We start from the raw sequence: 22,626 nt of genomic DNA, 5'->3' as shown, positions 1-22,626 counted from the left end.
GCATTTGACCACATTGGATACTAATCTGCAATCAGTTTGCTTCTAATAGGTCTCTATTTCGAGATATTTTGAGTTTTATGAGAAGAATTTTCAAGGCGGTCTGCTTTGTCCTCTGGTGACCAAAATCTGAAGGGGTATGAAAATGGGTATGCAGGCCCCCAATTCTGTGTAAATAGTGCTTTTTAGTTGTGAAAAAATTTTTTCTGGTGAGAATCAATGCCAAATTCGAAATTTACGACTTCGAAACCCTCTAAAACCACCCTAAAATGTTTGAATTCGACCGGTCGATTTTTTCGAAAAAACCAAGACTATAACCTTGGATATTTTTTCGCCAAAAAAAATTTTTGTTTCGGATCGACTTCAAAATTTGGTGTTATGAAGAGTTTTTTATGCCGAATCTCTTTTCGCAATCAGATCTACCCTAGACCCCTCCAAAATTGAGTTATTCCAAATTTTATGGAAAAAATTTCAAGGAGTTTGACCTGCCCTCTAGTGAGCAGAATTTGAGGCTTATAAATTGGTATTTATTGATTTATACCCGATCTAGATGAAATAAATCATCAGAAGAATGGGTGTATGTCCTAAAACTCAATACAGAAGTGATGGCACATTAATTATGTCAGTTTTTCTTTGAAATTCCAAAAATCCAACTTAGTACAGAATTTGCCTGTGAGCCATCTATACACAATTTAGTAAACTCAACCAACGACGAGTAGAATCCTGTAACGTATAAGTCACTACCAAATCTTAGTTAGAGCTACTCTTCGTAGATGTCGCAATATGGTCGACGTTTAATGTCAAAATATGTTGACAGAATAACCCCATTGTTGATCTTGAAATGATTGATAAATATTCCATTTTAGTCTGTATTTAAGGCATCCACTTTAAGAATCAAAGGGAGAGGAGTATTATCTTTTAAATATTTTTCTTAGAACTTATATTCTTCCGCAAGATGTCTGAAGAACCAATTACTTTCAAACGAATTAAGAAAAAACCTAGAAGACAACCACTTTCTACTGAAGATGATGACGATAACATTGAAGAAGTAAGGTGCTTTGAATTAACATATTTTCGATGTTCGAATTCATTAAACTCAATTTTTTTACAGTTCAAAATTATGTGAAATGAGAGAACTACAAGAATTACGAAAGAAACCTCATGGAGTAAATGTTATTGCTTTAGCTATTGGAAAGAAAATATCAATTGAAGATGAAGTAATTCATGTAAGTATTCTGATCTTACGAATATAAGGATGAATATTGATTCAATAGAACTATTAAAGAAGCCATCAAATTTTTATTACAGAAAGATCCTTTCAAAATTCAAACAGGAGGTCTATTGAATATGAATATATTGAAGAGTGGGAAAATTAAGCAAGTTGATGACGCTTATGATACAGGTATTGGCACCCAGTTTTCTGTGGAAACTAACAAAAGAGACGAAGATGAAGAAATGATGAAATTTATCGAAGAAAAATTGAATAAAACCAAAAAAACAGAACAAAATGAAAACAGTGAAGAACCTTCTAATAAGTACACCACTCCAGAAGAAGCAGCTCTACAGGCTGTCCCAACACATTTACGAGAGTCTACAGCTAAAAAATCAGAAGAGATGTTGTCTAATCAAATGCTATGTGGGATCCCAGAAATCGATCTGGGAATTGAAGCAAAGATAAGAAATATAGAAGCAACAGAAGAGGCAAAACTGCGGTTGTTAAATGATAATAAAAATAAGAATGATGGCCCATCTCAGTTTGTTCCAACAAATATCGCTGTAAATTTTGTACAACATAACAAATGTAAGTTTAACTTTTTTTTTGGTATCTCTTCAACTTGATTATTATATGAATATTGGTAATAATATCTGTAAGGTTTGTTCTTTTAAGCAGTTTGTTAAATCCTGTGTAGATGTGTTGAATAGTGATTTAATTTTTATTGCATAATATTTCTTTTATTCAGTTTTGATGATATTAATTTGTAATTACAGCGAATGCAGAACAAAAGACTGCCTTAATCATTAAAACGCAAGAAAAATCTGAAAAGGACGATGAACCGGCAAGTAAAAAATCGAAAAAGGATGAAAAGGCAACAGACGATTATCATTTTGAAAAATTCAAAAAACAATTCAAAAGACACTGAGGCTTAATATATTGAATTTGTTCAATAGAAACATAAGCTGAAGAAATTTCAGAATCTGATCGGAAGAGGGAGAAAGTTTGGTGTCAAGAAGAAAAACACAATATATATTTCAACGATATCTTTACTCTATCAACTATGTAACTATCAAATCTTAATAAAAATATATATAACATAAAATGAATTCTATCCTATTTTTAAAACCACAATTCACCTCCATCATCTTCGTTCATATTTTCCTGCGATGGCATTTCCTCATCGCTATCGCTCACAGCCAAATCGTCATGAATCTTGAGATGGTCCTGATCATGGGGTCTCACTTCAGTTGCTGTTTTTTGCAATCCGGACATCAGGAAATCTGATGGATCGTAGTTGGGGTCTAGATCCATGCTTTCATCTACAAATAGAAATATCGATTCAGCATGTTTTCTGTTAAAACAAAATAATTTCCACTAATATTAGCATAGCATTAAGAAGTCTTTATATTATGATTGGGATTCTGTTTTCTATGCATCTGAACTATGATATTAGATAAGTGGAAATTATTATGTGGATGTCCAACTACACAGAGTGTTCCTAAATTGGAGGTATAAAGTAAAATGAGAGATTCCTTGTAAAATTCTAAGAAAAAATCCTATATTGATATTATTACGAGGATCATTGCAATAAAAGTTCAATGAAATCCTCTACTAGTGTATCTAAAATACTACAATGTAAAAAGTTAGTTCTAGTTGTAATGTTAGGGTGTTTTTTTTCGAGGTATATAACTTTAGGTTGGTATAACTGTTCAAGATGGCGACCGATTTAACAGCTGTCAAGTGATTTATTCTCAGTTTGGTTGGGCAATTCATCATGAATAGACTCACGCCTGAACAACGCTTGCGAATAGTGCAATTTCATTTCGAAAATAATGGTTCTGTGCGGAATACGTATCGCGCACTATGTCCATTAGCGATGAAGCGCACTTCTAGTTGAATGGCTACGTCAACAAACAAAACTGCCGCATTTGGAGTGAAGCTAATCCTCAAGTGTATGTCGAAACACCGTTACATCCAGAAAAACTGACTGTTTGGTGCGCTTTATGGGCTGGCGGAATCATTGGTCCGTACTTCTTCAAAAACGATGATGGCCAGAACGTTACAGTCAATGGTGATCGGTAAAGAGCCATGATTACTAACTTTTTCATTCCTGAATTGAACAACCATGATGTCCAGGAGATGTTATTGCCGATATACGGCCACAAATGTTGGAAAAAGTCATCGAAAATTGGACGTCCAGATTGGACTACATCCGAGCCAGCCGTGGCGGTCATATGCCAGAAATCATATTTAAAATGTAATGCCACAAGATTATCTTGCGGATAAATAAAATTCATGTCGATCGAATAATCCATCGTTGTTTTATTGCAATTTAAAGTTCTATAGCTCTAAAAAAACGCCCTTTACTACAATGTAAAAAGTTAGTTCTAGTTGTAATGTATATTATGTACAAATGTTAATAATCTACCTTCTTTGTACATAATGTTGTCTCCTACTTCACCTTCGTTTTGATAATAAGCCATACTACCTAATTGCACCATTGCCTCGGCTACCTGCTGGCTGTCATCATCCGCTGCATTTCCATCCAGCGGTAATTCAGCAGGAATGAGAAAATCACCTTTCGAATCCTCAAATTCGTGAAGGGGCACCTCATCCAATTCCTCCTCACTCGAAAATTGCAAGTCTGAAAACAATCGTCGGTTTGAGAACAGTTGCAGCGAAAAAAACAAGAAGAATCACTCGATTAATCACCCTAGTGACATGCCATGAAAACTTACAATATTTTGGCATTTATTATTTTTTTTTGTGGAAACGGAAAAAATATACAAATAAAAATTGCATTCTTGGTAGGTCCGATTTTTTTAGCATCCTGATGAAGGAGCAAATTGTATGCCCCGAAATATATAATATGTATAGATAAGAGCGATATTTCACGAACTGTGATTTAATCACTGATATCAGAATGTCACAGGTAGTCACGGTTCCGAAAAAGGAATACAGAGCGTGACGGGATCACTGTTTGAACATTTCACAGATCTTTTCAGGGCATATCATCGTGCAATCGTAAATTATGAAGGCAGCCTGATGTTTTTATTGCTTCAGAACCTTTTTCGACTAACATAATTGCATATTTTTATGACAATCTCAGCATCTTAGGCAACTTCGCCTGCTTTAGGAAGTATTTTTGTAGGACTAGTTAAACAATAAATACTTGCTACAAACAAATAATAACTACTGAATTACTGCATAATTGGTGATGGCAATAAAATTCTAATTTTATGCTTATCTTTGATAAACAACCCCAAAGAAATTCTTTCTATATTGAAGTTGCCGACCGAAGCAATAAATGGTACTCTGTATTATAAAAAATAAACGAAAATAGGTCAGAGACATAATAATAATAGGCGAAAGAATAATAACAGGCGAAAGACCAGCAATCTTTGGGCTTTCTTCACAAAAGTTGATGTAAATTATGCTACTTGTAATTTATGCAAGTTGAAATTATCTTTCAAAACCACCTCTTCAAATTTGAGGAAATATTTGAAAAATCGATATCCTTCTGTTACGTTCCTAACTAAATCTGAATTAAGGAAAAGAGTTGAAAATGTAAGAAAAATGGATGTTTTCATAATGATTTTTCATTAATTTGGCTTTGAATGATAAGAGTGACCAATTCGAGTTGCAAAGATAAACGAACTAAGGTTTGGGTGATTCATACAAATATTAATAACAAGCAACCTAAACAGTGATCACGTCACGCTTTAATTTCACTGATATCATAAAGTAACGTTCACGTTTCACAACGTGATCTAGAAATCACGGTATCGCTCATCTCTAAAGATGTACATGACCAATGGTTGTTTTTAGTTGAATGGCTCTTTTTTGCCTAGTACCGAATCAAATAACTTATTAATTCAATTCTTCCTTACCTTCCTCCAAAGTTGCAGACTCCCTTTTCACTTTTTTTGTCAATCTGTCCTTCGACGGACTACTGAATTGTGATGGGTGTTCGCCTTCAACATCCACATAATCCATTTCGTCCATGGAGGATTTCATCATGAAAGACCCGCCATCAGGGGAACTCATTTGACTCTGAAATTTGTCGAGATGGAAATATGGGGAAACATTTCAAAAGGTACATTTTTGTCTTTACTAGGACAATGAACACTATCAAAATATTAAAAAACTTTGATCAACTGGTTGATTGATTGAACACATAAGTAAAACCTATAATAATCAAAAAAATTGTGCTCCTCACGTCATTTTGTCAACTCTAAACAAGATTTGATATGTAGATTTAAGGAAAAATATACTTCAAACGAGTCATTTTTGATGTGTTGAAAAATATCTGGAATGTAATTGAACACAATAGTATACAAAACAAGTTGCAGAATGGGCTCATATTCCAACACGAATGCGAAATACGAAAACCCACGACGAAGAAGCTAGTTTTCGAAAGCATGAGTGTTGGAATTGTCTTCTACAACGAGTATTAGACGATATTTTCTCTATTTCAGTCAAGTTTTCTAAAATATTGTCGAAATATAGGGAGTTTTTTTCGAGGTATACAACTTTAAGTTGGCATTACTGTTCAAGATGGCGACCGATTTAACAGCTGTCAAGTGATTTATTCTCAGTTTGGTTTGGCAATTCATCATGAATAGACTCACGCCTGAACAACGCTTGCAAATAGTGCAATTTTATTTCGAAAATAATGGTTCTGTACGGAATACGTATCGCGCACTATGTCCATTTTATTTTGTTTAGCGATGAAGCGCACTTCTGGTTGAATGGCTACGTCAACAAACAAAACTGCCGCATTTGGAGTGAAGCTAAACCTCAAGTGTATGTACATCCAGAAAAACTGACTATTTGGTGCGCTTTATGGGCTGGTGGAATCATTGGTCCGTACTTCTTCAAAAACGATGATGGCCAGAACGTTACAGTCAATGGTGATCGGTATGGAGCCATGATTACTAACTTTTTCATTCCTGAATTGAACAACCATGATGTCCAGGAGCTGTGGTTCCAACAAGACGGCGCAACATGTCACACAGCTCGTGTCACAATCGATTATTGAAAGACACGTTTGGTGACCGCCTAATTTCACGTTTTGGACCTGTGAATTGGCCTCCAAGATCTTGTGACTCAACACCGCTATACTACTTTCTGTGGGGCTATGTAAAGTCATTGGTCTATGCGGCTAAGCCACAAACCCTTGACCATTTGGAAGACAACATTCGCTGTGTTATTGCCGATATACGGCCACAAATGTTGGAAAAAGTCATCGAAAATTGGACGTCCAGATTGGACTACATCCGAGCCAGCCGTGGCGGTCATATGCCAGAAATCATATTCAAAATGTAATGCCACAAGATTATCTTGCGGATAAATAAAATCTATGTCAATCGAATAATCCATCGTTGTTTTATTGCAATTTAAAGTTCTATAGCTCTAAAAAAAAAACACCCTTTACAATGAAAAATTCAGATTATATATCCTAGTGACTTTTGTATTGTATCTTGGTAGTTGGTGTGACTGTTACAAAAATTTTGAAAGAATATATAATTATTAAAGAAGTAAATAAATGAAAAAAAAAAAAAATTACGCATTCAATTTGTGAATTATGTCTGACGAAATCGATTTAACACCACCGGAATTGAGAGTAATTGCGAATAAATAATGTTGCAAATAATTTCACTTTATCCAAATTATATTATATTGACAATTGACGTGTGTTGAAAATTGATAGAGTCGGAAGTCAGTGTAGACAACCTCAACACAAAGAATTTAACTGGAAACAATGTTGTAATGAGGTCATTACAGCACTGTTTTTAGTACTGTAATGAACTCATTACGATACTGAAATAGAGAAAAAAAATTACCATTCTATCTGGTTCAGTTATAGTGAAATTCTCCTCCTCTGTGCCCATCCATGCCTGATCATCTTCTTGATATGCTTTTTCTTTTACCAAAGATATTTTGTTTTCCAATATACCGAGGTGGTCATCGAACTGTAGAAAAAATCATACAACAAAATAAATAAAAAGAAATAATAATTAATAAAAATAATTTCCAAATATTTAATTATGATTTGATATTTTGTATATTGCTAAAAAAAAGGACATAATATTTAAATAAAATAATACGAAGTAATTTCCACTATATTATTTAATTGTTAGCAACAATTGTTTCGCCACACTGTGGCTTCATCAGGCTACATTTCTGAACTGATGTAGCCTGATGAAGCCACAGTGTGGCGAAACAATTGTTGCTAACAATTAAATAATATAGTGGAAATTACTTCGTTTTATTTTATTTATAATGAATTTCCGCCAAGTAAGGACCGAATCCATTAAACATAATATTTATATCATAAATAATTCTCACCTCTTGTAAAGCGAATTTACAAATTTTGACAAGATCCTCCGCCTGTTTGGTGAAAGCGGCATCTTTTCCATTGTACAAAGCACAATTTTCCAAAATTAGTTGTACGTCTTCCAGGAATTCATATCTACTATGATATTTGTGAGCTGAAACGAAAATTATCTTACCATTTTTCGCAAATTTTAAATTTCTTTTTTATTACCTGACACCTTCTTCCCTATAGTTTCCAGATCCATAGGTTTCTTGACTATAGTATAATAGTCCTTCACGCATTTCTTATTTACAGGTTTCAAGAAAGGCCAAGCATCACTGAATGGTTTCAATTTGTGGTTTAGCACGTTGTCAAGGATGAATGTTAAAGCTACTTGATCGTTATCATCGAGTAATGGGTTGATGGCTTTTTCTAATCTCATCAGACGATCTTCTTTCTCCGATAAGCGTTCGAGACATTTATTCAGCATTCTTTGGGATGTTAAAGTAAGGCTACTCGATGCACCTGAGAAAATAATCAATATAATTTTTTCATACAGTGCTGGCAATAGGGTATCTTATGTACAGGGTGGGCAAATAAGCGAGGTAAGCGGCTATATCTCAGGATCCACTCATCGTAGAGACTTGCGGTAAAAAATTTTACCACTAAAAAAAGTGTACAAGAAAACACACTGGAAATTGTTTTGAAGTTCATACCTCTACCGCTAGGGGGCGTAATAGCTACCGTCGAGTAGAAAAATGAATTTTACTCGAAAATGTTTCATATGAAGTTGAAGAAAAAATATCATCACTGTAATCCTTGGAAAATTCTCTATCTTTTTGAATTGTCACTTTCGATTTTACGACATCAAATAAGGGTAGGGAAAAGGGAGAAATCTGACTGATTGAAATGCTTGTAACTTCAGTTTGGCTCAACATTTTTGAGCAAATTAGATCTCGTCTGAAAGATAATATCTTGTTGATTGAGGACAAAATATAGTTATGATAAATTTGTTTCTGCTGCTTTCGATAGGGGGCGCTGAGTCAGAAGGTCATTGTTTTGTTCATTTTACTCCGAAATTTCAAATGTAATGATAGGATTTTCTTAACTGAAACAGAAATTCCATCAAATTTGCATGAAAAAACCTGAAGGTCGCAAAGCGATAGTTTTCAGTACCTCTACCGCCCCCTAGCGGTAGAGGTATGAACTTCAAAACAATTTCCAGTGTGTTTTCTTGTACACTTTCGTCCTAAAAATTTTTACCGCAAGTCTCTACGATGGGTAAATCCTGAGATATAGCCGCTTACCTCGCTTATTTGCCCACCCTGTATATAGTATCTACTGTATATTAAGTTAAATGGAATAAAAATCCAAATTTTATTCGATTGCTACCTGAAATATCCACAGTTACTGTTTGAGTTCACATCCTTTAATTGAAAAATAAGCAACTGTAAAAGTGTTTTTTGGTTCAAGACTTTTATATTGATGAATAAAAATGAGTATACATGTAATATTGAATATTGTTTGAAATTCTTCAAAAATAATTTTATCAGACTTACCATTATAAAGGGTGGAATTTTCTACAATTTGATTAACGTCACACAAAAATTCTTCTCGATTCGTGTATTTCTTTTGGCGTAAATTTTCTCTTATCGTTTGCAGATCCATAGGTCGTGTAATTATGGTGTGATAATCAGAAACCGCCTATAAAAAAAATAAACAATTAGAAATCATTCAAAATATCCTTTTACAAAAAAAAAAAAACACTACGGGCCAAAGCATCAATATTCTCAGTTGTTCTTGAGCGACGCACACGGTTTCGATTTGTTACATCATCAACTTGCCCCAACAGCTCAAAATTTTCCCACCAGTTTCACTATTGCCGGCTGATATGGTGGTTCACGATGACCCAAAATAGCAAATTTTCACCATTTTTGTGGTGAATGCGTTGTTGAGGTGTGTATCGTTCCGTTTTAAGTAATGGCATAGTCTTTACTTGTCAAATATCAAAATATGACAGCTTCAACATTGACAGCTGCCCAGATAATAATAATTTTTTAATAATAATAATTTATTCGTGCTAAAAATACATAATTTTACACATGTCCAAACAGTAATGAGAAAAAAGAAAAAAATTAATTTAGATATTCTTCAGTGCTATATACCGCGGCATTTGCTGGATGTTTCTTGACTGTCTTCTTGAATCTTTAGAGTTTGTAGCTTGCTCAATTTTTGTTATTCCTAGAGAAGAATCCGCGAAAGGAAAATTCTCTCACCAGTACACCTGCAGGCCAGAATTCTGGGGCGCCCAACTTTTTAAATAGTTCTTCTGATGCAACACCCACACTGAACGCCGAATTTGAACCCTTCGTGTCTAGTTTTCGCACTTCTATTCCGTCTTTTACTTCCATTTTTCCCAAATAGTTTATAATGTCCTCTTCCTTAACAATTCCCGCTATTTTTCCTACATACATCCATTTCTTCCTTAATGCACCCGTTATTCCGCAATTATTATTAGATCCAGTGCATATAATTTTGTCTTTATTTTGTAATATTCGTTCTTTAATTACCGTTTTCCAACCAGAATTAATTTGTTCTGGTGTTGTAATGTCCTTATTTTTGTTGTTCTCCACGATTGTTTTGTTTTCATTATAATTTTCATTTGGAATCGCCGTTACATCTGTGGTAGATGTTGATGGTAACATATTTTTAAGTACTTTGTTATAGTATATCCAAAGTCACTTGAACTAGTCCGTAAAAACGTTTGTCCAGATGTGCCTTTGATGTGGATACTGCGATCCGCTAAATACAGGGATTTATTGGGAAGTAGTGTTAGGCAATAAATTCACTGGCCCAAAAGGAATTTCTGGAAACTTGGCCAACTTATTTATTATCGAAATAATCTGGCTTCCTCCAAGTGACTTTGGATATACTATACTTGAATTTAAACCCTTGTTTACTTTTGAAGAATAGGTTAGCTTGTCACTTTGACGATTTTGACCTTTCTGTTCGTTCACAGAGGATTTCTGCACCACAGAAGTTGACTCAATCATAGACTAGATATGAGAAGGTTGACTTTGACTGTGATCCTTATCTCGACTTTCGGGTTTTTTTTGTTGTTGATTCTCGTTTTTTTTAGAAGATTCCAAATTTCTCACCTTTTCCGTCAATAATTCGTTGTTTTGAACCAATATAGAATTTTTACTCTGGGTTTCGCTGAGTAGGGATTCAAGATATTGTATTCGCAATTGGAAAATATGCAATAACACTCTGGGATCTTCGGATATTTCCTCAGAAATTTCACTTTCATGAATGCACAATGTGGATTTCTTCGTCGCCGCTTGCGTAAGACAGGATGGGTGGAAAATATCTTTACATTTCGCGCACTTGACGAATTCAATTACTTTTCTGTTACAATGAACACAAATTGCCTTGATTTCTTTAATTTTTGTAGAAATACTCGCACTTTTCGAGCGGAGCTCATCTAACGCATCCTCTTCGCTCGCCATCTTGAATCATGAATAGCGGGCTATTCAAAATGAAACCTATCATAGGAAAACCCTGAAGAACTAGAACCCAACTGCAAGAATTAATATTTTCCCATTCGAGCACCCTGTATACAATTAACTGATTGGATTTAAACTTACTTTAGGATTAACCGGAAACAAAAATGGTTGAACATCTGGCATGTCCCTCATTTCATTCAGAATGCTCTCTAAAATTGTGGACAGCACAACCACAGGATCTGTTCTTCTCCTATTAGCAGACTTGTTGGGCTTCTTCAAATAATCACAATGAAGATCATTCCCTCCTCTTCTCCTCTTCCTTGAGCCCATCGCGTCTTTTGGCACCTTAAGCATGAGACTCTTCCTTTTTATTTCTTCGACGTGCTGAAATAAAAAAAATTATTGGACTGAGCAGTCGAGTTTGGTCAACAAGGATTTAAAGTTATTGTTGAAAGATACATTACCCTGACTATCTTTCCAGATAGTTTTAGTTTCGTTCCATCAACATTGACCAAGTCTTCATCATCGGTGTTCATCATCTTCTCGATTTCTTCCTCTTGTTCTTCGGTCATTGCAACATTCATGGAAGAACTTCCTCCAGCGGTTTGCTGATACAGAGGGCAAGCTTTGTTTGTTCTGAAAATGAATTAATTTCATAATTCAATCGAATTCTATTAATAGCATAAAAGCGCAGAAGGAATTAGTAATATTCTTCTACAACTTCAAAACTAAAAAACGAGTGTTAGAAAGAGCCTACTGTAAGAGTATTATACATTATTTTCACTAATTCACTGAATTTTCATTGAAATTAATAGAATATTTCCATAAATATACTTTATACAGTATATATTATATTATACAGAATTGTTTTCTGTATCACAGAAGTTTTGACAGATTTGACAGGAGAGGTCCGAGTACCAACATATAATAATGACATATAACTGAGATATTCCAGCACCATTTTGTTCTACAAGGTATGGCAGAATGAACGGATTTGCCTCATAATTAGAGACATACATTTATAATACTTCTAATACTCCGCCACTAGGAGAGGCACTATATTTACTTCTTCTGCATTTATTAAAAGAAAATCAGCCTTCCATAATAAGTTCTATTTGACTTCTTACCTCATATGACCGACATTGCCACAAGCACCGCATTTCAGCTTCAAATCGGGTTTCAACCTGGTTTTCCTTCTGGATTTCGAAGGAGACGTTGTCGTTTGGGGCTTGGCAGCACTTGAAGAGTTGGACATTGTTGGAGTATTGGTAACGGCTGAAATAGAAAAACAGCATCGATTAACTCAAGCCAGATATTCGAGTATGTTTCAGGTTTCACGAAAGTTATTTTATCGCGCACTGGTGGGATCATCAACAAGGCTATCCAATGATCCCTGCCTTATACACCTCGGTACTGGAGAGTGTACCTACTTCCACACTTACCGCTACTACTGGCATGAGATTTTTCAGAGTGGGATAGAGAAACAGGTTGACCCAGAGCCAATCTTTCTTTCTCCTGGTTCCTCTTGATCCTCCTCAACTGCTCTTGTATCCTCCTCTTCTCTCTCTTCATCTCCTCTTTCTGTGCCTCGTCTAGCGTCGCGAACTGTCTGATAAAGGCCTCATCTTTGGTGGTACGAATTTTGACGTAAGCGTCAATGACCCCAGGCTTTCTCACTGTCTCTACCCTAGTGAATTCTTTCCCATCTGAATCCCTGAAGGTCCGCATTATCCTTAATACGCGTCCTGTCGGAAACAATATTAGTAAATTGTTTAAAACTACTCTTTTAACGATGAAGGCTTTTATGAGGTTAGAAAATTTCGGGTTTAGTTTCACACTCTTGACGTTACTTACCTTGCTGTCCATAGTTTCCATTGTCTTGATTCTCTTCTTCGTCCTTGCGGTTTTTATTCTTGTCCTTATTTTTTTCGTCTCCTTCCATGATCATTTTTCTTAGCTCTTGCCTTTCTTGTTCTTCTCTTTCGAGTGACAGCTAAAAATGTTTGTGAATTGTTATTAAGGATTTTCTAATAGGAATGATACATTTTGAAATGATTATAATGGCAACACTGTGTATTATTTTTTTGACATTTCTTGTGTTGATTTCTGTTTGACATATGTCATTGCAACAGGGTGGTATGAAGATTGATAATATTGAAATAAGTTACTATCAATTAACGAGGAGTATTATAAAGGGAAATCCAATTAGGAAGGTTTGAAAGAAGCTTGAAATACTCTTCTTACCTGTGTCACTGTCTTCTTATTAGCCAACATGTTCTCCAAATTTTTACCCATTTCTTCGATGTCCTCATCACTGTCTTCATCGGAACTTTCACCTTCATCAGTACTCAGTACTTCTGAACTAGCCAGAACTTTGTTCTGGAGATCGAATATCCTCTGACATTCTTCCTTGTACCTTTCTTGATGCTCAGCAATCGAGAATCGATTACCTCTGGAAAATTTGTCCATTCCTTCTTCTCCGGCTTTCGCTTTTTCCGTTGATAGGGTTCTCACCACATCAATAACTTCCCAACGTGATAATTTCTCAATCTAAGCAAAATATATTTATACATATTTATTCACTTAGAAATAGCAATATCAATAAAGAGAAAAAATAGAATTCTCAAAACTACAACTAAAGAAAATAGCTAGTAAATCGATTAACTAAATCAACATAAAGACTGACTTACATTTAGTGATAATACACTGCGCAAAAAAATTAACGCACATTATGGAAATCTCAAATTAATTCTACAACTGAAGGTTTTCAATGATAATTATTTTTATCAGAATTATGCATGCATATGTTATCCACTTTCAAGGTTCTTCTTCTCTCGAATGGAATGGCCAGCAAGAAGTCCAGATCTCAATCCGATTGAGCAGGTTTGGGACAACCTCAATAGAAGGCTGAGAAGTTCAGAAAATCATCCAGCTACTCTTAATGACTTAGGAATCCAACTCAGAGAAATCTGGGAAGGATTAGATCAGAACATTTTAAGATCACTCATTTTGAGTATGAGCCGTCGTTGCCGAGCTGTAATCAACGCAAGGGGTGGAAATACCAAGTATTAAATCACTTATCAGCATTCCAGTATTTTGAAAATTGTTTATTTCTCTTCTTTCATATAAGATTCGGTGAAATCCTGAATTTTTCTTCCATTTAATGTGTCTTGTTTCGTTCAAAACCTTCCCGAGAGAACATAAGAAATAAATTATAAAGTCAATGTAGAGTTAACTTTCATTAAAATTGAGATTTTCAGAATGTGCGTTAATTTTTTTGCTCAGTGTAGTTGAATACAAATTACAGATTTCAGAAAAACCAATTGATGAAGGAGCAGAGAAGCTAAATTTTAAATACCTAATTTTTTTACATGCCCTACCTATTGTCGCAAAATTTCAGCAGAATGCATTACATAATTTCTGAAATATAATTTACTAGTAACAACTCAGTTTCCTTGCACTAGAATCCATATTGTTGGAAAAACAACATTTCTGAAGGCTACAACTCTGAAACCACTAAAAGTGAAAATACTTACATCTTCCTCCGGAACACCAAATTTCCTTAGTAATGCTTTAGCATTGTTCAAAGATAGACGTCTGAGATCAGCATCCGTACCTGTTACAGTTCTTTTAGGTTGTGATTCTTGCTCTTCTTTACTTTGCTGGAAAAACGAACGCTATTCGTAGATAGTATATGAGTAAACGCCTTATGTCGTTAAAAATTAAAGAATATACAATTTGCACACTAATTAGGACTGATAAGTGCGTAGGCTAACACATAGATGGAGCTACTAGTATTAAATCCATCTGCCTTAACCTTCAAAAGACACGTGAATAAATTTGACAGCTGTTGGTAGCTAAAGTCAAAACTGAGGCCCATTTTGAGGCTTACGACAAATCCTACTATCAAAATGGTATTTTTCTTATGTTAGCCTAGGAACTTTTCAGCCCAACTGTTAATTAATAATTTTTTTAATGTTTTTTTGGAAATCAGAATACATCGTATTCTGTAAGCTAATAAGTTAGCAAAGGGCTTTAATACAGCCATTCAGAAAGGTGAGGACTCTTCCAATGAAGAAACCTTCAAAAAGGAGTTTTCCATAGTTATTTTCTATAAACTCAAACGTTAACCTTGTTGTGAATCTTTTGAATATAAAGTAACAAGAAGATACGTACCGTTGGTTTGTTAGGAACTCTGACGTAACTGAAGCCCTCTCCACAGCCTGTAGGATCTGCAGGGCCTGTCAACTGTAGTAAGCACTTGCCTTTCATTGCTTGAATGTAGGCCCTTGTTGTATTCCATGGTGCCACTTTTACCTCATCGTCCATTTTCAGTTGCATCTCTTCATCGTCATCTTCTGCTGGAGTGAAAATTGACTTTTCCCCATAACCAGCGTCCTGTATGAAGAAACAATTTAGAGTATGCTATTGCCTTAGAAAAAGTTCATTTTGGCGATAATACAGGGTGATTCACCGGAATGGCCTATTAGATGTTCATGGAAAACTAATCATAATTTTGAGCTGAAAATTTGGATATCGGGGTTTGAGACAATGATCTTTCTCCCTAAAATATTTTCAGATCTCTACAACTTCCGGTTATACCGGAAACAGGCTGCTACTTCCTTATTTCAAATGGCACCCCCAGTATATTATTGCATCATTAGATAGCTTTTTTGATGGCAATTTCGGCAATATGCCATACCTTGGGAAAAAATTCAACGGTTCATGAGTTATTGGGATTCTTATGAAAACAATGGTGGCGATGAGGACTTTTCTTTTTCGATTCCGAAAATACGTAGTATTATAACACTGTTTGCGGTTTGGGCCAAAAATGTACAGGGTGTTTATAAGAGGATCATGAACTTGGACAACTCAAATTCATCAAAACTCAAGATTTTCAAATTAGAACCTATATTTTTTATTATTTCAGTCGATTCTACGTACAAAAATAGTGGGGGTTACTTATGCAAACCCTATACCTAAAATGAATACTTTAAGAGTTATCGAGGAAGAACTTTAAATGAGGAAAAACCGCTATTTATAACTGTGTGGAGTAGTCTGCGATTTCCGAAAAACATATCATAACTAAATTTGACATATCAAGAATTGTTATGAATTATTCGTAATTGAAAATTGTATTGGTTTATGGATTTCTCAACAATCCCAACGAAAAATTAATTGAAATTCATGAAATGTAAAATTTAGTTATCCAAACATCGAATTCTGTTTCTTTCTGTGTTTTCCGGAAGCAACAGACAGTTATTAACACAGTTATAAATAGCGGTTTTTCCTCATTGGAAGTTCTTCCCCGATAACTCTTGAAGTACTCATTTTAGGTATAGGGTTTGCTTAAGTAACCCTCACTATTTTTGTACGTAGTATCAACTTAAATAATAAAAAATATAGGTTCTAATTTAAAAAACTTGAGTTTTGATGAATTTGAGTCGTCCAAGTTCATGATCCTCTTATAAGCACCCTGTACATTTTTGGTCCAAGCCGAAAACAGTCTTATAATACTACGTATTCGCGGAATAGAAAAAAAAAATTTCTCGAGAAAAAGCATTTTCTGCTGAAATATTCAAAAAAATGTGAATCCTCATCGCCACGTTTTTTTTCATAAGAATCCCAATAACTCATGAACCTTTGAATTTTTACCCAAGGTATGGCATATTGCCAAAATTGCCATAAAAAAGCTATCTAATGATGCAATAATATACTGGGTGTGCCATTAGAAATAAGGAAGTAGTAGTCTGTTTCCGGTATAACCGGAAGTTGTGGAGATCTGAAAATATTTTAGGGAGAAAGATCATTGTCTCAAACCCCAATATACAAATTTTCAGCTCAAAATTATGATTAGTTTTCCATAAACGTCTAATAGGCCATCCCAGTGAATCACCCTGTATATACTTGGTATAAAACATATCGTATATAAATTCCGTAAACTCACTTTCAATCGTTGTTCGGCAGCAACCATACTGAAGTAGGAGCAACACTGCTCAGGTGATACCATGGCACGTATTTCTTCCTCTGTTGGCAATCTAAATTCAGGTTTTATAACCCAATAGTTAGAATCCATTCCTGCAAAAATTATTGTATAATAGAAGATGTAGGCTCAACAGCAAAACATATAAAAGATATTACGTTGATTGAAATTCAGATGAAAAAATAATTCCAAAGTAGAACAACCGACCGACAGATATAATGTCAGTCAAATGTCAACTGTCAGATAATATTACAGGTTCAGAGTCAGTCATATTGGTGGAAAATTATTTGGGTTATGGAATTGCCGGAATATCCTTATTTTTTCCTGGATTTCTTGATGTTCTAACAGTTATTCTGTTAATCGGGTCAGTTCAAGATTTACGAATGGTGTAACTTATCCAACTTTAGTCGTATATACATATTCAGATATAGATTACTTACCAGTTCTCTTAAAATCCGCACATAGCTTCAACCTCTTCCGAATGCTGCTCTCAGAATGCAAGGGAAACGCTTTTTTTATTTCGTCCATTCTGATCTTTCTAGGATTATCTTTGCTTTTCCAGAATAACCTGTAGATAAAAACCTGAAACGCAGAATTTTAATTTAATCCGGACAAGAATATTGTAGCAAGAAATATACCTGCAGAAAATCTCTAACAAAATTGTTAGCCCGTTTGGAATTTGGACCTGGCACTTCATATAGAGGACACTGCTGTCCGGCCACGAATAGAGCATCGATAACTCGAATATAATATGCTTGACGAGTTCTGATTATCAAAAAGTCAGTTTGAGGAATGGCATGCTCATATATAGGTGCTCTGAAAAAAGGCGGATACAAATTATTGCAAAATAATCAGGTCTTGTTGAAATAATGCAGAGTGAACTACGGAAGCCCGACATTTTTGGAACGGATAGTACAGGGAGGGAGGTAGATGTAGTGGGGGGAAAGTGGGTGGTAACCTTCGGGATGAAATGTCATATCAGTAACAATGCAACAGTGGAGTGTGCAACATCGCATATTTGCGTATGATGCTCTATTATAACAGTACAGCTACTTTTTTGTATATTATACATTATTCTCTCTAATTCATTGAATTTTTAATGGAATTAATGGAATTTTTCCATAAATATGCCAACAAACGTGACACTCACCTGTACATATTATTCTCGCAAGCCTGTATCGTTTGACCGGGATGTAGAATACCCAAGAAAGGTGAGGTGTGAGCGTAGGCCATCTCACCGTATTTATAATTCGTAGGACCCATATCCTTCCCAGCGGTTCTTTTGTAATAGTTTTTCACTTTGGAGCACATTCCAACCTGAACATAAGAATTAAGATGAGCTCGATAACGGCTGATTATGAATATATTTCGAGTTGAATTTTTGTTTTTATTACCTGATTCATCAAAGGTGGATGTTCTTCACAAAATTCGATGAGCACCAAATCACCATCTTTACCGGATAAATCTTCCGGTGTCCTCATGAAGAATACATCACCACCACCGGATGCCATCCTCTCCGATTCTCTTTGCTGAAAACGAAATAAGAAATCAGTATGAAATACGAATATGTATGATCATTCGTGCAGCAAAACCTATAATGGTTTGACAACGACTGGCATAAGAAAAAAAGCTATTAAGAAAATTCATTTTTAAAAGATATAGAAGTACTTTTTGAAAATATCTCAAGAAGTAAAATATATTTTGATTATGATAAATAAAGAATAAGAATCAATATGGAAATAAGTAGCAAAAAATTAAAAAATTAACATATATGAGATACTTACCAGTGCCATTTTCTGAATATGATCCACTAGCGGGGAAACCGGATGTGGACATGGTTTGGACAGTGAACCTTGCGAGAATCTCTTCATTGGCGGTCTGTGGAAATTTCTCAGTTTCATCTCGTTCATATGTGTTTGGATGAACGGAGCCCTGAGCTCCACAACCGGTGTGGAATGCTGTATCAAGTTGGCACTTCCGACCTTCATACGCAAAGTAGTTTCTGAAGACCTTGGCATGTAATACCTGAAAAGGATTAATAAGTGATTTAATGGTTATTTTCCCAGTGAAAAATAAACAAAACATAACGCTTTGTAGACACTGTGCTTTCTCTTCCTTTGACTCTAAAAAATCAGGCCCCCACTGAACGTTATTTCCAAATTTCATCAAAATCGGAAAAGCGGAACAAGAAAATGATGAAATGGACCGAATTTCATCAAAATCTAGGAGGAACAATGTGAAATATGAAGATGTCGGGAATTTCACCAAATTTTAATGAAATTTATACATTATTTACTGATTTTTTATTGGAACTAATGAAATATTGCAATAAATATCGTTTAGCGATTTTTTAATTGAGAACGCTTTGTAGGCATTGTGCGTTCTCCTCCTTCAACCCTAAAAAACCAAGCCCCCACTGAACGTTATTTCCAAATTTCATCAAAATCGGAAAAGCGGAACAAGAAAATGATGAAATGGACCGAATTTCATCAAAATCTAGGAGGAACAATGTGAAATATGAAGATGTCGGGAATTTCACCAAATTTTAATGAAATTTATACATTATTTACTGATTTTTTATTGGAACTAATGAAATATTGCAATAAATATCGTTTAGCGATTTTTTAATTGAGAACGCTTTGTAGGCATTGTGCGTTCTCCTCCTTCAACCCTAAAAAACCAAGCCCCCACTGAACGTTATTTCCAAATTTCATCAAAATCGGACAAGTGGACAGCGAAAATGATGAAATGGACCAAATTTCATCGAAATTTAAGAGGAACAACGTGAAAGATGAAGATGCCGGAATTTTTAATGAAATTCATACATTATTTTCTCTAATTTACAGATTCAATGAATATGGTTTAGCGATTTTTTAATAGAGAAATGTTGGTTGGCAGAACTGGTTTCTGTATCACTCAGAATTAATGAAAAAAACTTACACGTCATTCGATATGTTGAAGGGATCTCTATCGGGAGATTTTGGTGGTGGTGGTGGTAGATCTTCTTGGAGCACATTGATCACTCCTGCTTTACCCAAAAGAATCTTAGATTTTTTCACGTGAGGATGAGGAATCTTGACCTTGACGGGGGTTGCTTGACCTGGAAAATTAACAGAAATTCGAATGGAATAATTAAATTCCAAGCTTTCTTGTCGATTCTTCACCTGACGTTTTGCTACAACTGAACTACTGAATCGATGTGGATTATTCTGATGCCTACTGCAGTTGAAGGTCAAACGTTAGGCGAAAAACCAACTAGACCGTGATTGCAAAGCCCAAAATTCGAAGCCGAACGAAAAATAGAAATACCCACCTGCAACTTGTTTGGATGGATCTATATCGTCAGGAATACCCAATATTATATTGTCATCGTTGGGGTCCAAAGTCAGTATGGAAGGTTTCGGGATAGATTTCATATTTTCCGCATCCCATATCACTTCATCTTCCCACCGTCCATACACCAAATCCTCGTTCTCAACAGGAAAAATGGAGTACCAGGTGTCGTCTACATCATCTTTCGGTTTATTCAGTAGTCCTCTGAAATAAATGAAAAATTTGAAATTACGTTATCTCAGAATTATTATGCCATTAAATAATGGCTAAAACTCACATCGGTGTCTTCGGTTTCATTACGGGCAGAGCTGCTGGGGGCATCCTCACAGTGGCCCCACCTATGGCTTTTCCCGGCTGACTGAAGGCTTGTGCAGTCCTGTTACCACTGCTGGGAACCCAACCAGCGGCATTTGTCTTGGAATTCAACTTCTGAAGAACCTTGTGCTTGATGTCGTTACCGTCCCATACAACGTCGTCTTCCCAATGAAGCTGCGTTACCATGAGAAACGCATCGTCGGGAAAATCGTCGCCTTCTTTGGGTTCCTTCGGTTCCGTTTCTTGCCTCTCCGGTTCCTTCTGAAAAACGAGTTAATCGTACTAATTTTTTCATTGAAACATGTGATTGAACAACAATATTTTTTCGAATATGGGACCATTTATGAGGAAAGACGTACCTGTTTGCTTGTCTTAAAACCATAATCGAAATTTTCCATATTTTCAGGAACTTCCAGCATGTCATACCACATTTGAGCTGGACCAAACCTCCAGTCAGCTGCTTTTGGGCCTGTATCATCCTTCATTTGGGTCTCTTGTTTTTCGTCAACTTTATTTTGTTCCACAGGCTTAAGAAATTTTTTCTGAAAATATGTTTATTAAAATAACTATCCAAGAACAATTTCACTGTTCATCAACTTATTTGAAAAATATTACATTCACATATTTACAATGGCAGCAAAATTGCATTACTTACTTCATCATCACTTTTACATTCCTCTGGTTTGGGATCGGGTCCATATTCGATGAACCAACCCCTCTTTTTTGGATTTTCCTCGTCAGAATTAGAATCCGAATCATTTTGTTGTTGGTTCAATTCTCTATTCCTTTTTTTAAAGCGTTTTTTCCTAACATTTTTCCATAAATTAGGTAGGCTACTAGGTTTTCCTGGACCAAATAACCTGGAAAATCTAAGTACCTACGAGAAAAATCATCGTTGAAATATTTCTTATTGCTGTATCTACTGAAATTAAAACCCCAAAAAAAATTTAGCTTTATTAAAATCCTACCTTGCCATGTCTGAAATCAGGGAACAATTCTCTAACATCAACATCTACATATTTTGAAGGCAACATAGCAGCGAGTGGAGTTTCCAGCTTTTTTTTATCTCCTTCAGGATCTGTTTCTTGAGGCGCCGGGGGAGGAGGCATGAGAAATCCATCATTTGGTTCTTTCTTTATTGCTATGGTGTCTCCATTCTGAAAATAATTCACTTAGAAATGGAAATATTCATACCTAAATTAATAACCAACTTACTTCAAATTCTTCTGCTAATTCATTTATATCCGAAAAATCTACAGCAGATGGTGATTTACTTTCTTCTGTAATGAAAAAAAAATTATGTAATAGGTTCAATATTTCTTTATGTTTGATTGAAATTTACCATCATAAGCATTAATGTTGTTTGGCTCAAATGAATCTTCTTGTGTAGATGCATCATTTTCATTGAAAACTTCTTTCAAAAACGAACCTAAGCCCAGCCTGAAATAAGTTCAATAATTGTTAATTTCAGTACACTTTCTACGAATGAAACTGTAACACTGCCAAATATTGATGTAACATTCGAGGAACTTAAAGAAGTCAAAGATGCATTATAATAAGAATTAGATTTCAATGAATTGAAAAATTATTTGAATTCCATTAGTGAGTAGTTGAATATTATGATAGTTGAAATGAACTCACTTGCCAAGAGAAGAAAGATATTTTTGTGATTCAGAATCCAAAATATCACTTTCGAGATGACCGCTTTCATCTATATTACCAAACAAAAAACCTGTCAGGTTTATGGAATCATTGTTATCTTCATCGCTATCGGCCATGCTGTTTTTTATTGAAGGAATTAGTTATATTTTATTAAATTATTAATAAGGAATATTGTTGACAAAAATCTTCCCAAACAAACAAATATAACCTATTTTTTGGTTTGGAATGTCAGTATTTGTTGCTTTAGGCCATAGACCTGGATATTAGGTCTATGCTTTAGGCAAAGAATACTTTT

At 35.1% G+C, this 22,626-nt stretch overlaps 2 protein-coding genes across 4 annotated transcripts; one reads left to right on the top strand and one right to left on the bottom strand.

The window, feature by feature from the left end:
- The first annotated feature begins 798 nt into the window (after positions 1 to 798).
- On the top strand, positions 799 to 2,319 carry LOC123673880 (telomere length and silencing protein 1 homolog). 2 transcript variants are annotated; one of them, XM_045608613.1, is made up of 4 exons: positions 799 to 1,050; positions 1,109 to 1,223; positions 1,306 to 1,798; positions 1,987 to 2,319. In XM_045608613.1, the coding sequence occupies exons 1-4, from the start codon at positions 953 to 955 to the stop codon at positions 2,136 to 2,138; spliced, it is 858 nt and encodes a 285-aa protein (XP_045464569.1). In that variant the 5' UTR covers positions 799 to 952; the 3' UTR covers positions 2,139 to 2,319. The 2 variants fall into 2 exon arrangements, with proteins under 2 accessions (XP_045464569.1, XP_045464571.1); XM_045608615.1 differs by having other exon boundaries at positions 814 to 1,045.
- LOC123673875 (transcription initiation factor TFIID subunit 1) lies at positions 2,242 to 22,559 on the bottom strand. Of its 2 annotated transcripts, none has more exons than XM_045608603.1 (30): positions 22,311 to 22,559; positions 22,012 to 22,109; positions 21,885 to 21,949; positions 21,638 to 21,826; positions 21,325 to 21,546; positions 21,029 to 21,211; positions 20,632 to 20,930; positions 20,335 to 20,558; positions 19,962 to 20,121; positions 18,806 to 19,046; positions 18,416 to 18,550; positions 18,172 to 18,338; positions 17,660 to 17,837; positions 17,462 to 17,603; positions 16,986 to 17,116; positions 15,215 to 15,436; positions 14,575 to 14,715; positions 13,283 to 13,588; positions 12,893 to 13,031; positions 12,481 to 12,783; positions 12,166 to 12,313; positions 11,503 to 11,674; positions 11,180 to 11,422; positions 9,092 to 9,236; positions 7,764 to 8,057; positions 7,565 to 7,707; positions 7,060 to 7,188; positions 5,104 to 5,266; positions 3,642 to 3,857; positions 2,242 to 2,532 (listed from the first exon to the last, which is right to left on the bottom strand). In XM_045608603.1, the coding sequence occupies exons 1-30, from the start codon at positions 22,445 to 22,447 to the stop codon at positions 2,333 to 2,335; spliced, it is 5,535 nt and encodes a 1,844-aa protein (XP_045464559.1). In that variant the 5' UTR covers positions 22,448 to 22,559; the 3' UTR covers positions 2,242 to 2,332. The 2 variants fall into 2 exon arrangements, with proteins under 2 accessions (XP_045464559.1, XP_045464560.1); XM_045608604.1 differs by having other exon boundaries at positions 14,575 to 14,700; positions 22,311 to 22,558.
- Between the last annotated feature and the right edge of the window lie 67 nt (positions 22,560 to 22,626).

The sequence above is a fragment of the Harmonia axyridis genome, chromosome 2 (genome assembly GCF_914767665.1).
Source record: "Harmonia axyridis chromosome 2, icHarAxyr1.1, whole genome shotgun sequence".
Lineage (NCBI taxonomy): Eukaryota > Metazoa > Arthropoda > Insecta > Coleoptera > Coccinellidae > Harmonia > Harmonia axyridis.
This window is presented reverse-complemented; position numbering and strand designations above follow the sequence as displayed.